Source organism: Schistocerca gregaria, chromosome 4, assembly GCF_023897955.1.
Source record: "Schistocerca gregaria isolate iqSchGreg1 chromosome 4, iqSchGreg1.2, whole genome shotgun sequence".
Lineage (NCBI taxonomy): Eukaryota > Metazoa > Arthropoda > Insecta > Orthoptera > Acrididae > Schistocerca > Schistocerca gregaria.
The window spans coordinates 644,961,761-644,979,828 of NC_064923.1; the positions used below are offsets into that span (position 1 = coordinate 644,961,761).

The following is an 18,068-nucleotide window of genomic DNA, read 5'->3' on the forward strand; positions in this document are numbered from 1 at the left end:
ATGATTATAGATGGATTTACTGGAGACAGAAGTCATCTAACAATTATAAGAGTATATGGCCTCAGGAAGGAAAAGATGATGAAACAGAAGGGCTTTTTGAAATCTTTCAGAGAGAGCTGTACAAGTTTAACAACACAGATCATATTACCATAATGGGAGACCTTAATACAAGAATAGGAAATAACCCAGCACTGAACGTTATGGGTCGTAAAGGAGAATGGCGTATCAATAACAATGAAGAAAACCTAATACATTTTGCGACCAGCAACAATCTAACAGTTGCTAACATAATTTTGAAAAAGAAAGAGATTTGTAAGTTCACTTGGAGTGCTTGTGGTGAAGGCCAGTAAAATATTATGGCATTACCAATAGCAGACTCAGTAAACTGATACAGGACGTTGGTGTTTCATGACAGCTACATAAATCCTAATCATTTCCCGCTGGTGCCAAGCTGATTCATAAAATTAAGAGAGGAAATGTAGAACTGTATAAAGTATACTCACAACAAGATCAAGAAATTAGGGTATTTGTTGCATACTCACTACAAGATCAAGAAATTAGGGTATTTATTGCATTAGGCTAAGCACTTATTTCCAAAGTCAAATAACCAATGAAAATATTAAAAAAGCATGAGCAAGGATTAGCTGTTTCATTCACATTACTGCACTTGAAGCACTTGGTAAAAAGTGTAAGCTGAGAAAGAAGAGAGGTCTGAGAATATTGAATAACAAAATAGCATCAGCCAGAGAAGAAAAAGAAAGCTCATGATGTGTATTATATTTACAAACAAAAGTGGATAGCAATGAAGATAAATGTAATACAAAGTGAAACATAGCAAAAAGAGTTGTAAGTTAAGCTAAAGATTAAGCTCTAGGTTTGTTAGTAATGTTCAGGATGGGTACGCAGCAGACAAACACTAGCATATAAAATAATGAAACGTCTTAATAAGACAGACAAGGATACAGCCAATATGAAGTCAATAACAGAAAAATATAGGGAAAGATATTATAAGAGATTATGGTACATTGAAAAACAGGAGCATCAGTAGAGGATGTCACAAATGTGAATGTGATCTTTTGACATATAAAGAAGTTCATGAAGTTGTGGCAAGAATGAAAAATAGGAAGGTGACCAGGAAGAATGGGCTAAATGCTGAGCTCATAAAACATGGTGGTACTTCACTAAAATTAAAAATGCTTTGTCTGTTTAATGTGTGCTGGAAGAATGAGCATATACCAAGCACATTGTGAAGTACAGTCATCCCTCCTTAAAAAAAAAAATATTAAAAAAATGGAAACTGAATAACTGTCATAAATAGAGAGGGATAAATTTGATAGAGACAGCATGTAAGATATATGCTAGAATGATTGGCAAGAGACTAAAGGCTATAGGTGAAACACTCCTTTTAGAAGAACAGAGTGGTTTGAGGAAGGGAAGATAATGCACAATTCGTGTATTCATTATAAAACAATTCACAGAAAAAGATATGAATTTAATATAAAAATGCATAAAGCCTTTATAGATTTTGTAAATGCCTCAGTTGTGTAAATAGGCCAATACAGTGGAGCATACTAGAGAAACTAGGTTATCTTAAACACATCATAAACATCCTGAAAGATGTGTACACAGACACTAAAATGATGATTGGAACAGATGCAAGAATTTCAGATATGATAGCTGTGAATCAGGCAGTCAGACAAGAGGGCAGTTTCTCACTGACATCTGTAACAGTGGTTCTCATACTTTCCAATAACACTGACCCCCTACTTATTCAGAAAGTGATCTGCAGACCCCCTTGCAAAGCAGTCTGAAAGTTTGCATGGTATTTAAAAAAATTGTTAATTAGAATTGCTACTGACAAATATATAAAGAAAAATAATGTGATAACTAATTTATTCTGAAGATATGTGATTGTTGTCGAGTGAACAAAATTTCAATAGAAAATACAGTAAATTAATGGGGTGACAATATAGTAATACAGAAAATACAGTAATACACCATACAATAATTACAGTAACTGGAAATCAGTGTCTTACTTTTTTTAAGAAATCCACTTGATAAACAATGCTGTACAATGTGGGAGTCATTAATGTGAAGAATGAAGTTCTTTGTGTTTTTCCACAATTCCAGTAAAATCTGGAATAAATTCTGTCACCGTCAATATTAGGTCTGATTCCACATTAAGACAATTTTGCTTTAAGGTTTTAGTACTGCAAAGAGTGGGAAAGGGCTGGTCAAGTAACTAAGTGGTAGAGGAAGGCATCAAATGTTGCAATGCCTCTTTACACAAATCTTAATACTCACAACACACATGCAACCATTAGCTTCAAAGTTCATTTTCCTTGAAAACATTTTTACATTAAGTATTGCAGGATTGTTCAAATAGCTGTTCTTGTCCTGTTTCAGAGAGATTTCACCATTAGTGAAAGGGTCTTCAATCTAACAATTACCAGGTTGTAGGCTGACTAACAGTGCAGTTCAGTATGTGAGAAAGTTGAGTGTGTTCACTGCCAATTTCTTCACATAAAACTGTGAAAAGACAGGCGTTTAGGGACCATGGTGTGAGGAAATTAACAAGTTTTGTAACTTCATTCAGTACACATTTCAAATCCAAAGGCATTTTTCTCACTGCTAAAGCTTCTCTATGTATGAAGCAATGAGTACATTATTCCTGATACTAAAGGTTTCACTCAAGCCTTTAGGCCTGTCTTCGAACCTGTAAAAAATGCCCTAACAAAGAAAGAATTTCTCTTGCTTGAAGTAGTCCTATATAATGGTTGACCAGCTCCAGGGCAGAAATTTAGTAAAGTAGGGAAACATTTAAATGTACAAACTTAGGTGTAGTTTCTAATTGCTTTCTTTTTAGTAGCTGCAAAAATACTTCTTGCATAACAGCTGTGAATTACATCTTCTTACCGCACATTTCAAGTTTTAGGCATCGCAGACCCCCCTGGCTAGTTACCACAAACCCCCCGTGGTCCGTGGGCCCCACTTTAAGAAAGTGATCTATAGTAATGATGAAACTGTAAAACCATTTTGTCTGTCTGTCTGAAAACACTAATTTCCAAAACCATTAGATAAATTTCATGAGGTTTTCATGGGTGACTTGAGCGTAGGTTGGGACAATGCATAGACTATTTCATCAAAACTGGTTCATGGAAAAAAGGAGATCACAATTTAAAGTTTTATAAATATGAAAGTGTGTTTGTCTGTTATCTTGTCATCACTAAACTGTTGAACTGATGTGGATGAAATTTACTATGGAAATAGGCAACTTAAGAAAGTGCATAGTAAAAGATATATTCATTTGTGAATATTACACGAATTACAGAAATTATTTACTCTTTGAAAAAGCTATTCATTCTTTGACTTTTGAATTTTATCATACTTGTGATAGTGCTTTTATTGATTGTTATGTTTTACACAATACAATTTAACATAATGAATACAATGCTTATACAATCTTCAATATGTTCAATCTATCTTTCTGTCCATACTAATATTATTAATATGAAAGTAACTCTGTCTGAAAAAATTTTGATAAAATTTTGTATGGAAATAGCTTGAACATTGAGGAAAAACATAGACTACTTTAGAAAGTATGTAATACAACATATGTACTGATTTTAAGAATATAACACCAAATATGGAACTATAATTACTCTTTGAAAAAGCTATTTACTCTTTGACTTCTGCACTTTATCACATCTGTGAAAATGATTTTATTATTTGGTTTATTGTACACAATACAATTCAACACAATGAATATGATGCTTATATAATCCTCTTCATGATTAATCAATACTTCCTTACTAATGTCAGTCACAAACCCATCAGTTTAAGCCACTGAGTGTCAGGTGTCACTTAGAATTTCTTTGCAGCACATTCATTTGCGCAAATAGCTATGGTCATGTGGTTACATAGTAGACTTAATGATGATAGATTGCCCCATTCAGTTCCTGCTGAGGTCAGCTTTTTTTTTCCTGCTCACTTGTGGATGTGTGTTTTCCTCATCATCATTTTATCATAACTGATGTGCATGTCATCAAAATGGAGTCAAATAAAAGGATTTGCACCAAGCTCCCAAACATCCCAACCAGGGTTTCCTGGGCACTAAGGCCATACATATTTCATTTCATTTTACTGATACGTGAGTGCAGCCATGTGTAAAAGTCAGAATACAATGCTTATACAATCCTCAATGTGTTTAATCCATAATTCCATGTTAACATTGTAAATGCAAAAGTAACTCTGTCTGTTACGCTTTCACTAATTTGACATCGATTAAATTTGGCATGAGATAGCTTGAACCCTGATGAAGAAGACAGGCTACTTTACAGAGTGCATATACAAGATTTTAATTGATTTGAAGAACATTATGCAAATTAAGGAAAAATATTTACTATTTGAAAAAGCTATTTACTCTTTCACTTTCGAACTTAATCATATTTGTTGAAATATATGTTCTATGTAATATGATTCAGTGTAATCAGCACACTGCTTATTCAATCTTCAATGTGTTTAATCCATACCATTCTAATACCAGTATTATTGATTGTGAAAGTTACCCATTCTGTTACATTTTTATGATTCTATCACTGAACCAATTCCGATGGTATTTGGTATGTAGTTAGCTTGAACCTTGCCTAATAACGTATAGGGCCCCAGTGAGCACCCACAAATTGACTAATGTCTGAAGTAGTACTAGAGAAATTTGACACCACGAATCCTGCTGGGCTGTCTCTAAACCTGTAACAGTACAAGGGGGTGGAGGTCTCCTGTGAACAGCACGCTGCAAGGCATCTCAGATAGGCTCAATAATGTTTGTGTCTGGGGAGTTTGGTAGTCAGCAGAAGTGTTCAAACTTAGAAGAGTATTCCTGGAGCCGCTCTCTAGCAATTCTGGACATTTGTGGTGTCACATTGCCCTGCTGGAATTGCCCAAGTCTGTCAGAATGCACAATGGACATGAATGGATGCATGAAGTCAGACAGGATGCTTACGTACATGTCATACCTACTTTAGAAAACTGTATCTTTCTGAGTATTATTTACATCTGTAAATATGGTATACATGGGTGGTAAGCAGACAACACTGGGACAACGAATGGTGACTCTTAGTGTCTATAGATTATTCCATGACTGTGCATGTGCTTTATGGTATTGAGTTCCTACACCACCTAGCACAGATGGAGAGTTTTGGTGGAGATGTAACATTAAAACTGGACAGTAAGCTTGAGAACTATATTTAAAACTGTTACTATAAGCCATGCAAACATGTCTGATTTAGTGCATAGTTCTAAGAGAGCTCAAGTTGTGAATGTTACTTGAATCCAACAGACCTCAGCACAATCTCATGTCTGCTGGAACTTGGATACAGAATATCAGGTGGCTTTAACAGCTATAGAGACATTCGAGCAGTCACAAGCCTGTCATTTTAGATGCTGAGTGTCACATGTCTCTTACAACTACCAAGACACTTGAAGATTCACAATTGCAGAGTTATTTAAATAACGACTGTATGAAAAACAGAGAATCGTACCATTACATGTGGAACTTGGAGGCTATTGGTGAGGCTGCATTTGATTATGATCTATTAACTGACTATGTTTACCATGAATTAGTCATGATAGGGAGTGGATAAAAAATGTAGGCACCATAATGCATTAAAACGGAAGGGAGAAATGATTGGTATGTGTTGCTCAGCTGGCAAAACCTCACATCTATTACCAGATGAGCCAGACAAACTCTTAAAAACTCTACTTCTGCATGAATGTAATGAATCGAGGGATAACATAAATGTAATTAGAAAATATAATGCAGGCTTTCAGGTTTTCCAAGCAACAAAATAATAGAAATACGTTCATTATGCGCCTACATACCAGCACTGCATACCTTTTGTTACACATACATGTCTGCACCACTATACACGCAGACGTATCATTAAATTACAAGCTTGCTTACGCTTCATCATTCATTATAAAAAAACAAATGATATGCAAGTGAACCAGTGGGTGACAGCTAGTTCTGTAATACAATACATGTGGAAGTATCTCTGTTACATTTTCACAACTACTGCTGAACTGATTTTGATGAAATTTGGTACAGAGATAGCTTGAACCCTGAGAAGGAACACAGGCTACTTTATTAAGTGGATAAAAAAAGACAGTTAAAAGTGTGAAGTCGGGGACTGAACACATTTTTTTTCCATAAATGAACAAAGCCATGACAGGAAAGTGTTTCTGACAGTTCTCATAGCAGATGACCGATGACCACCGTCAGTGACAAAAACATTGAGAAAGTGAGGACATTAATCACGAATGATCATTGATTAACTTTATGCATGATAGCGGATGAGCTGCAGATGAACATTGAAGTCGTGTGACAGATCCTTACCCAGGAGTTAGGGAAGAGGAAAATGTGTTGTTGTCTTGTGCCACAGCACTTGACTGACAATCAGAAGCAGGCATGTTTAGAGGATTCACAGGATTTTGTAAAAATAGTGGATGCAACACCCAATTTCCTGAACTGTATTGCCATTGAGGATGAAACCTGGTTTCTCCAGTACAACCATGAAATGGAACGGCAAAGCGTGGAATGGCGTTCTCTGACATCATGTCATCAGAAAAAGGTCATCAGAAAAAGGTCAGAGCTGAAAAATCAAAACAATGCTCATCACCTTTTTTGATAGTCAAGGCATTATCCACAAGGTATTTCTACCTGAGGGAACGATGTTGAACGCTGCACAGTACATTGAAATTTTGACCTGTTTCATGCAATGTCTATATACGGTACGACCCCAGTACATACAACAAGGTTCCTGGTTTTTTGTACATGACAACTCTTGCCTACGCACAACCAATATCATCAAACAGTTCCTGGCAAAAAAGGAGATGGTGCAACTTGAACATCCAACATACTCGCCAGATCTCAATCCTCCAGACTTCTTCGTGTCCCCTTGACCCAAACTCGCTTTGAAAGGAAAGAGATTTGACAATATTCCTGATATCCAACAAAATGTGACATGGCTTTTGAACATCATCCCAAAGGAAGCCTTTGTGCAAAGTTTTCAGGGACATGTATCGCAGAGCTCAGTGGTGCATAGTTATGGGAGGTGACTATTTCAAAGGACAGTAAGGAAACTGTAGATCATATTTCATCTATGTTAGTGTTACAGGACTATTCACCAAACTTTATTGTCAGAGGTTGTATTACATTTGTTGCATAACATACAAACTATAATGTATAACTACTTACGTAGCACAATGCATAGATCCATTCACCTGTCCATGCCTGTCTGCATGCACTGCTCAGCAGTAACACTGTATGTGTGCCATGTCATTGTATTCTGGGATAGTTGGTGGGGTAGGAGGGTGCATCTTATGCATTGCGCTATGCTTACCTGAACAGGCAGACATGTGAGAGCAGCTGATGTTACTGCATGTACAATAGCTTACTTATGTACGATCATTCATCATAACAAAATTAACTATATGTGAACATAGACATGAGTAAAAGCTTCTTGTTTAATGTATACATTGACATCTTGAGAAGATGGAAATGAGAAGTTTCAACTTCCCTCCCCTCTTGAAAATGAAATTAAATTATTATGGCAGACTAATATGTCGTTACTTGAATGGAAACTTTTGGGCGAGAGAAGTTTCTTCCCCTAAAGTTTTACACAACTATCTCCCACTCTTCCAGATAGAAATTTTGTTATTATTTTGAAACCTTAAGTCTATAAAACAAAATGATTAGAAGGTACAGTTAATAATCGTGCTCTCTCTGACTCTTGTCATCAAAGTTAGAACCTGGAATAAAATCTGTCACTTTGCAGAATTCTGGCAATCATTGACTCTGAAAATTCTTAAACTAACCAGAGGCACAGTTGTACACCATGGGGAAGCTGTCTTAGGTGTATGATGTACTCACTCTGCAGCATGGGAATCAGTGTCCAAGTTGTGTATCACTTTTGATAAAGTCCAGAATTTAATGTTTGAAAATAGAGCATAAACGGCAGTGATGCAGGCTCTAACGATTTCCCAGAATACAAAGCTCCCTATGAGTTATGAAATGCCAAATATTTTTCCGAGCCACAGCTAAGGCAGAAGTTGAAATAATCAAAGAACTGAATGTACATGAAATTCTAATTTTCCATAAATGATTTTCCTAGCTATATTCCAGTATACATCATCCTCCTGTATGAGATGAAATGTTACCACTATTAATCAAATTTCATTCCATATTCAAGATGGCAGCTTACAACAATGCTGCTAATTACAGTTCCATTGTATGTTTAATGTTCCACACTATATCCACAGAGTCTTTATATTGCAAGTCAGAGATAAGCTGTCTCTTGCAGTCATAATGAGTCTTTGGTCCATATAAATCACTTGCTTGGTAATGCATAAACATTTGTGCTACATGATAAAAAGTGTGATACTACAAAGTCCCTCTTGGGTTACAGATATCACAGTAAGGAACCATATGTATGTAGTAGAACATTTCATGACGGCTCTCCATGGTGAACAGTCTCTATAAAAAACCTGCTAAAGAAACAGTGTGTGCTCCAATATATAAGTTAAACAGGGGATAGGACAGTGCCCAGACACTCATGAATGATAAAGAAACAAAATTGAAGGTATCAGAGCAAAACCAGAAATGTTTAATTTCATTTAAAAAATTTCCTTTACAAAGTAAGATAAAGGAATAATGCTCTAGTTAATTCTTGGAGTACTGCAAGGATGAGTGATATACATTGAAGAGCCCAGGAGACTGGTACAACTGCCTAACATCGTGTGTAGGGCTCCTACAAGCACAGACAAGTGCCGCAACACAATATGGCATGGACTCAACTAATGTCTGAAGTATTGCTAGAGGGAACTGACACCATGAATCCTGCAGGACTGTCCATAAATCTGTAAGAGTATGTGGGGGTCGAGATCTCTTCAGAACAGCATGTTGCTAGGCAGTCCCAGATATGCTCAATAATGTTCATGTCTGGGGAGTTTGGTGGCCAGTGGAAGTATTTAAACTCAGAAGAGTGTTCCTGGAGCCACTCCCTAGAAATTCTGGATGTGTGGAGTGTTGCATTGTCCTGCTGGAATTTCCAAAGTCTGTCATCATGGACATGAATGGATACAAGTGATCAGACAGGATGCTTACGTACTTGTCACCTGTCAGAGTCGTATCTAGATGTATCAGGGATCCCATATAACTCCAACTGCACACACCCCACACCATTACAGAGCCTCCACCAGCTTAAACAGTTGTCTGCTGATGTAGAGGGTCCAAGGATTCATGAGGTTGTCTCCATACCTGTACACGTCCATCCGCTCGATACAATTTGAAAAGAGACTCGTCTGACCAGGCAACATATTTCCAGTCATCAACAGTCCAAAGTTGGTGTTGATGGGCCCAGGCAAGGCGTAAAGCTTTGTGCCCTGCAGCCATCGAGGGTACACAAGTGTGCATTTGGCTCCAAAAGCCCATATTGATGATGTTTCATTGAATTGTTCACACGCCAATGCTTGTTGATGGCTCAGCATTGAAATCTGCAGCAGTTCGCAGAAGGGTTACACTTCTGTCCCATTGAATGATTCTCTTCAGTCATCGTTGGTCCCATTCTTGCAGGATCTTTTTCTGGCCAATGTGATGTCGTAGATTTGATGTTTTACCGGGATTCCTGATATTCGTGGTACACTCATGAAATGGTCGTACAGGAAAATCCTCACTTCATTGCTACCTCAGAGATGCTGTGTCCCATCACTCATGTGCTGACTATAAATCCATGTTAAAACTCACTTAAAACTCGATAACCTGCCATTTAGCAGCAGTAACCGATCTAACAAGTGCATCAGACACTTGTCTTATACAAGCATTACTGACCACAGTGCCGGTTTCTACGTGTTTACATATCCCTGTATTTGAATACGCATGCCTATACCAGTTTCTTCAGCACTCCAGTGTAGATATTAGAACTAGTGACATTGAGAAAGTGCTTGTATTGTAAAAAACTGAACAAAGCTGCAGAGGCTGATGGAACCTCTTCACTTTCTGTATATAATTTTGAGAGGATTTAGTCCTTCACCCCTTAAAAAGGGGATGAGTTAGCCCTCCATCATATTAACCATGACAGATTCCTCAAACAAAAAAACTACACCTGTCTTCAAGAGTTTTAGAAAAAAAAAAAAATAAGAGATCCAGAAAACTACCGTGCAATGTCATTGGCATTCATCTGGTGCAAAATCTTAAAATGTATTCTGAGCAAATGTAATGAGATATTTCCAACATAATACCCTCCTCCATGCCCACTAGTATGGATTCTAGAAACATAAGTCATGTGAAACCCAACTCACACTTTTCTTGCATGACATCTTGGAAGTCATGGATCATGACACTCAGATGGATGCAGCATTTTTTGACTTCTGAAAAGCATTTGACTCAGTAGCACAACAGTGGTTATTAATAAAACTATGTTCATATTTGGTACCAAATGAAATTAGTGACTGCATTCAGGATTTCTTTATAGGGAAGCTGCAACATTTTCTCTTGGATGGAGAGCCATCAGCAAATTTAGAAGTAAACTGATATAGCACGGACTTGAAAATAGATGTCAGCTACCCAGTGAAAGCCTACTTATCAAATTTCAAGAATCAGTATTAAGAGAAGAATCTGGGAAAATTCTGTGGCCCTGTTACTTCTGTAGTATAGCAAAGACAAAATTAGACTAATAAGACAGACAAAGAGGAATTTAAACAGACATACTTCCCATGCTTTATGTGCAAGTAATACAGGAAGAAACTCTAATCTGTCATGTTCTTTAAAGTAGTTGTAGGGTATGGATGTAGATGTAGACAGACAAGAGAAATGCCTGCTTACCAACAGTTAACAGAATTACCTAGAGTGGCATAAGCGTACAAAATATATTGATACAAATGTGAGAATTTTTAGCTTTCAAAACTTTTAATCAATACCTGTTTCACAATGAAGGGTTAGAAAAAATAACAGGTAAAATGTATGTGTTGGAAGAAAAGTCTTTCAGAAAAGACAATGAAATTTTAATCTTGATCTTTAGCCTATTGTTATTTCATTTCTTTTACTATACTTTGTGCCACTTGTGATTCCTGGTTTGGAACAAATGTTACTTGCCACCAACACTTGTACCTCATGCTTTTTTATTTATCCTTTTCCTTATCAATCATCCATTTGAAATGCTCATTACCTGCTGAATGAATAGTTTTGTTGCTGTGCAATACAAGTTATTCTGAATTGTGAACCACATGTGAACTCACAGTAACGGGCACACACTGATGAAGTTATTAACCATCACCTGTCTCTTCTGGATAAGGCAAAGCAAAATATGTTTATTAGCTTTGTATCTATCTTGCATCTCCTGTAAGTTAAACATTGCATTAAACAGGATGAATTTTGAAGAATCTGGTAGTCACATGAAAATTTTATTAATGTAGCATTAAAAGCACAATTTACAAAAGTTTAATGTATGATGTTTAGCATATGCACTTCTTTATGTGTTTGTAAATAAGTAATGTATCTGGTAAATGATATGGATATAAAACTTGAGTAGATTTCTTCTGTTCCATAATAAGTATTATTCTTTTTCAGGCTGATCTTGTTGAACAAATTGCTGGAAGATGGCAATGTTCTTTATAGAAAGAACCGTCTGAAAGAAGCTGCTCATAGGTATCATTACGCACTGAAGAAATTCCCCACAGAGGATTTAGGAGAACATATTGCCACATTTGAACAGTTACGGATAAACTTTCTACTCAACCTGTCACGATGCAAAAGAAAAATGAATGTAAGTTAAACACTTTACAGCATACACATTTTTTTCATAGTTTGTGTACTGCAATCAATAAAAAAATTTACCTTTCTCTGTCCCTAAACATTTTACTGTAACTTGTGAATACAAACTATTTTCATTTCTGCTTTAAGCATTTGTTTTTGTAATGTAATGTCACTTTTATTTTATTTTTAGGAAAATACTGAAGCAGTAGAACTAGCCAACCAAGTTTTGAAGATGAAACCTGACTCATTTGAAGCATTTTATGCCAGAGCCAAAGCCAGAATAGAACTGAGGTAAACAGGAAACTACATTTTGTAAATATGTAAATGAATATACAAGGTGTACAACTTTGCTTCCACCGTTTTTTCCCCCAACATTTGAGGCTTTAATGAAACAAATTGGTTACACATGTGTCATTCAAAGTATTTTCCATCGCTGGCCACTACTTTCTCCCATATTTCAGGCAGTGTACAAATCCCATATCGAAAAAATTGTTCATCTTTTGAAGGAATCCATGAATCAATCCAATTTGTGACTTCTTCATGAGATCAGAAGTGTTGGTCAGCCAGGCCATGCGCCATTGATCTAACCAGGTGATAGTCAGAAGGAGCAATGTCTGGAAAATAGAGCGTGTGGAATAGGACTTCCCATTTTAACGTTTCCAAGTACATTTTAACCTCTTTTCCAATGTGGGGTCGAGTGTTGTCATGTTGCAAAATCACTTTATCATGCCTCTCACTGTACTATGGCCGTTTGTCTATTAATGCTCTGTTCAAATGCATGTATTGCATTCGATAACAAGTACCTGTGATTGTTTCACTTGGTTTTAACACCTCATAGTACAAGACAGCTAGCTGGTCCTACCAAATGCAGAGCATGATCTTGGATCCGTGAATATTCGACGTGGAGGCATGACCGGGATATTCCCAAGACTTTTTGCATTTAGGGTTATCGTAACGAACCCATTTTTTGTCCCCAGTCACAATGCATTGCAGAAATTCCTTCCGTTTTTGCCTCTGAAGTAACTGTTCACAAACACACAAACCCCGTTCAATGTCTCTTGGCTTTCAGCTCACACAGGACCCCAAGTTACTTCTTTCTGAATCATGCCCATAGCCTTGACGCATTTTTAAATGGCTTGCTGTGTCACTCCCACTAATTGTGCCAATTCTTCTTGAGTTTGACGCAAGGCTCCACACAGCAATGTCTCCAATTCTGCATCTTGCAAAACATTCTCTCTTCCACCACTATGCCAGTCTACAACGTTAAAATCACCATTTTTGAAGCATTGAAACCACTCGTGACATGTTCTTTCACTAACAGCATCCTTACCATATGTACTTGAGAGCATTCGATGAGACTCGGCCGCTGTCTTCTTCATATTGAAACAAAACAGTAATACCTCCCGCAAATGACAAGGGTTTGGCTTGTAAACTGATATTTTCAATCAATAACAATTTTATGATGCAGACACAAATCGACTAATGTTTGAATGAGGTTGTGCTGACTGAGGTCCAACCTAACTGCCTGACGTCTGTGATCTGTTTCTTTTAACCGCTACTTACTGTTGTCGCCATCTATCGGCAAACGGCGGAAGCAAAGTTGTACACCTTGTAAAAGTTATGATTAAATAGCAGTACACTCTATGGCCAGTTCTGCAAATTGATGCATTTGCTTTTTTGTGTCAGCTTTAGTTGCAACGTCCAGTGAAAATACTGTAATGAAAAATTATTTAGTGTGGTACAACTTGATCAAAGCAGACCATGTATAATTCATAGAACTATCCAAACTGCATGAGTATTTCAGTGCTAAAACATTCAATACACTTTTATCTGCTATTTTTTGTGTAAAGCGGAACGTGCCTAATGCAGAAACAGAATGCAGATTAATAATTCATTGTATAATGCAGAATACAGTTTATACAGTGCTACAGTATACATTAGTTATTCATGACCCTATGATGATACTACTTTTAACACAAAGATTGTACAGCTATGACAATGCTATTAAGCAGCACTAAAACAAGAAAAGAGGTTTGGCGCAACACAGTGATGTAGGACTGGATGTCAAACTATGTTGCTCTGTGCAACAATGAACAGTTATGCTCAGTGTCAGTACTTCAAAGGAAATAGTTCATTCGTGGGCACTCTGTTAGTCAGCATTTCTCATTTTCCATTATTATTGATGTTAGCAGGTTTGTCCTGAAACATTTTTGCACACCTATGAACACACTGCTGTGCTCAGTGAAAGATTTGGATGTTGTTCCGTTAAGCAGTGGTTTACACAGCAAGGTCAAGAATTCCAAAGAAATGCACTACCTGCATTATTTTCTGCCAGTTTCAATTGACTAGTAGAACATTAAGTGAGAAAATGATGTCAAATAAAAAGTACAACTCACTAACACTAAATGAAAAGATTAAGGTAATTCAGGTGAGCGAGAAGAACAAACTCTCTGTGTGAAATAATGCTTTGTTTCAAATACATTAAAACACAAATTTACAATACTTTAATAAGCAACTATAAGATACAAGATGAATGGATGAAAGGGAATGAGAAAATAAAAGGAAGTCAAAGAAGACGGGAAATAAAGAAATTAATGAGATAGTGTGGGAATGGTTCGTAAGTGTGTGGGCAAAAAACTTACTTTTGTCTGGATCCATGTTACAGACTGAGGCTCTGGAAGTCACTGAAGAGCTTGGAAATATGGAGTTTGAGAGGCATCCACATGATGGCTGGATATTTTCAAAGCTGGCTGCGGCATCAAGCGGAATGAAATGTGTGGGGAAGCTAAGGGTGTGTAGGAAAGTGTAGCAACAGAATGGAAGACAATATCGTACAACCTACTTGTGAATGATGACCTGAAATGTGTGTTCAGTGTCAATAAAGCAGGACTGTTTTATTGCGTGATGCCTTCAAAATCTAGGAATTCGAAGTGAACAGTGCACTGGCAGAAAAAATGTGTAAGGAAAGACTGTACTCTGTGTGGAATCATGTTAAGTGAAACAGGGAAGCCACTGGTGACTGGTAAGGTGGGAAAACTGCATTGTTTCTGAAACATAGATGTCAGTAAGCTTCAATTCACATGGCAAAGCAATAAAAAGGTGTGGATGTTGAGTAATCTAACAGAAGAAAATGTTCAAATGTGTGTGAAATCTTATGGGACTTAGCTGCTATGGTCATCAGTCCCTAAGCTTACACTCTCTTCCATGACGTGGCGAAAAAAGTGAAAATTAAAGCAAATAAACACAGGAATAAAATTTGTGTATGTATAACCATTAAAAATTTTAAAGTTAGTGTAAAAATATAGACATGCCATATGATTTATCAGTTAGTGTAGTAGTCTGATGTTCTATTGTACAATATACAGTTAATGAACATCTATTGTGCAGGAGTGAAAGCACATAAATACCTGCATAATTATAAATTTATAATTTCATGCATGATACTTGACAAATTTTATGTAGCCTAGTGAATTTTGTGTAATATGGAAACTTGTTCAATTTGGAAAATTATTTTAGTCCCATTTGATTCAGTTTTGAGCAAGTTTTACTGTAATATTAACAATAAATATGAAGCCATTGTCGGACGGCAGAGCGCAGTTCAGCTGTGGCAAACAAACACATTCATGGACAACATTTCTAAATTGAGGATTCACTTAAGCTCATTTGCTTATGTCTGATGGAGGGTGTGTGTTCCTTGAAATGAGCTCCTTGGGGACTCATTCCCTCCCCCCCCTCCCCCCCATTTCAACATTGTCAATCTTCTGTTTTTGCCTTCTCTCATTTTCACTGCAGAATCCCTTTTGAATTTCAAAGAATCTTTTTTGACCATACTATGACTTTTTCAATTAATAAAGTATGTAGCCAACAGTTGCCAGTTTTTTAATTTATTTTTAGACTTGGCCCAGGCTTTAATGCCATGAAAGGTATCTTGTTCAAAAGAACAAAAAGTTACTTGGATTATATCACACGAAACATGTTACATCCATCATGAGCTGATGCAGTCAAGTCACTTACAGACTTGAGTACCTCAGCTTGTGATGGAAATAACATCTTTTACAGAATGTTTTACAAAATGAAGAAAATCCCCTTAGTGGCACCAAAACTTGGTCATATCAAAAAGTGAATAAAAATTGGTAACTGATTGGCTATACAATTTTGTTATTGGAAACTCACTCACAGCTGCTGCTAACAGCCACGTTCTAGATCAAATTTGGTTTCTCCAGTTCACTTAATTATTGCACTGTATGTGGTAAGACAAGCTATTACTTTTCTTACACAAAAAGTAGTGAATTATGACTGTATTGCAATGGAAGATCTGAGGCACTTAACTTTCAAATCAGCCTTATTGAACATAACATGGGGTAGAGACTATAGCAGCACATTGCTAATTATCACTAAAAGCTAAATTTCTATCTCTAGTAATGGTAACCTCTTTTTTTCATGTATCTTATCTGAACATTGCCCTTCAATTATTGTTGTGGTGTTCCGATTTTCAATTTTATAAATAATTCATAATATGTATTGTAGCTGATTCAATGAATATGCATGCTGCTACAGTAATTTGGATTTACGTTTCAGGCTTCTCGATGAGGCATTAGAGGATGTACAGGATGCTCTACGTGTGGCACCAGCTCAGAATCGTGATGTTCGACGTATCCTTTGCAAAGTACGAGAGGAATTGCGTACGGAGATGGCAGCAACTGGGGCATGCCCTGGAGCTCCCTTGTCTTCCTTGACATTAGGAACTGCAACATCTGTTGATACTCTTCATGAACCAGAGACAAGGGTTTAAGTGAGAGTGTAATTTTCTCTCTTTATGGCACCCAGTTGCACCTCATCAAGCAGGGAGCTTGGTGGATATATACTGCACAATCGTGCTGCATGATGATCGAGTATCTCGAGATGTTAAGACTGAGCTGGCAGTTAAATCATTTGCTGTTCTGCCACAGTATCATAAATTGTATCTATTTTATGACTCTGACAATGCAATTGTATACATTCTTTGTAATTTCATTGTAAAAAGTCTGGTAAGAGGTTATCAGTTGTTTCTGCTGGTGTAGCTGTACTTTTATACTAAAATGTAACAAATGCTGATTCCTACATTTCTAATATATTTCTTCTGTAATATGTAATGAATTATTTTTAAATTGTATGTAGTTACGAAGTCGGTCTGGTTTCAAGGACCTTAAAATTGATATCTTGCCAGAAAAATATATGATGGTGTTAATAACTGAAAATTAGTGATTTCATTTAAATAAAAATGGTGAGTTTTATTTCTGTTATTGTTCACTCATTTTCTTTCCTGCTATCTCCTGTTCTCTTTAGCTCTGCCAAAATCGGGGTGAAAAATTGCAAATTGTCTCCAATATTCAAATACTTCAAGTGACCTGGGATGCATTTTGTGTTTCAAATCCCACTGCAGACATACTACAGCAAAAGCCTAATATAACAATGAGAACAATCAATTTTTGACAATATAATGTAACTGAATAGGTAACAAATCTTCTCACCAAACAGTGGCAGAACACACATAAAAGAAGGTTATAATCAGGTAAGCTTTCGGAGCTAGAGGCTCCTTCTTCAGGCAGAAGGGTTGATGGGGAAGGAAGGAAAAGGACTGGAGAGGTCTAGAAAAAGGGTAGATTTTGGTAGTCACCCAGAAACATGGGTCAGGGGACGGGTCAGGGGATACTTCTCATCCCGTCCATTAAGTCTCCCCTGACCTGCGGTTCTGGGTGACTTTTTCAAAATCTACCCCTTTTCCTAGATGTCTCAAGTCCCTTTTCTTCACCCCACTTCATTCCCCTTTAACCCTTCAGCAAAAGCCTGTACATTATATATGCTTACCTATAAAACTTGGGAAGGACATCCATGTTTGTTGAGAGCTTCAGTCTAGGCCATATGTGAAGCATCAGCCAGGTTTAGCTAAGAAGGGAAAAGTGCATTTTTACAGAACTCTAAAACCTGACTTAGTGGTGATATCCGGAAGGAAATTAATGGTGGAAAATGGGAAGTAGTTCACGAAAGGCACATAGAAGTTGAAAAATTTAATTCTTTCCTAAAAATATTCTTGCAACACTATGAATCCAGTTTTCCTTTGCAGTGCGTCATGGACAGTTTCAGTGAAAGCTGAGAGAAATGGTTGCTAACATCTGGGGTAAGGAAAAATGTTACAAAGAAATAGTTTTATTTAACACACAGGACTAGCTCAAATGATGGCTTACAACTGAGATGACCACAGTGTCCAAACATGCACTTG

At 36.9% G+C, this 18,068-nt stretch overlaps 1 protein-coding gene across 6 annotated transcripts in view; it reads left to right on the forward strand.

The window, feature by feature from the left end:
• Positions 1–17,082, forward strand: part of LOC126365982 (protein TANC2) — a 634,979-nt gene extending 617,897 nt beyond the window's left edge. For all 6 annotated transcript variants that reach the window (XM_050008791.1, XM_050008794.1, XM_050008792.1 and 3 more), the window contains 3 exons: positions 11,624–11,819; positions 12,000–12,100; positions 16,388–17,082. In XM_050008791.1, coding sequence (XP_049864748.1) covers positions 11,624–11,819; positions 12,000–12,100; positions 16,388–16,601 — 511 coding nt within the window. In that variant the 3' untranslated portion in view covers positions 16,602–17,082. The remainder of the gene's footprint in view (positions 1–11,623; positions 11,820–11,999; positions 12,101–16,387) is intronic.
• The last annotated feature ends 986 nt before the right edge of the window (positions 17,083–18,068 follow it).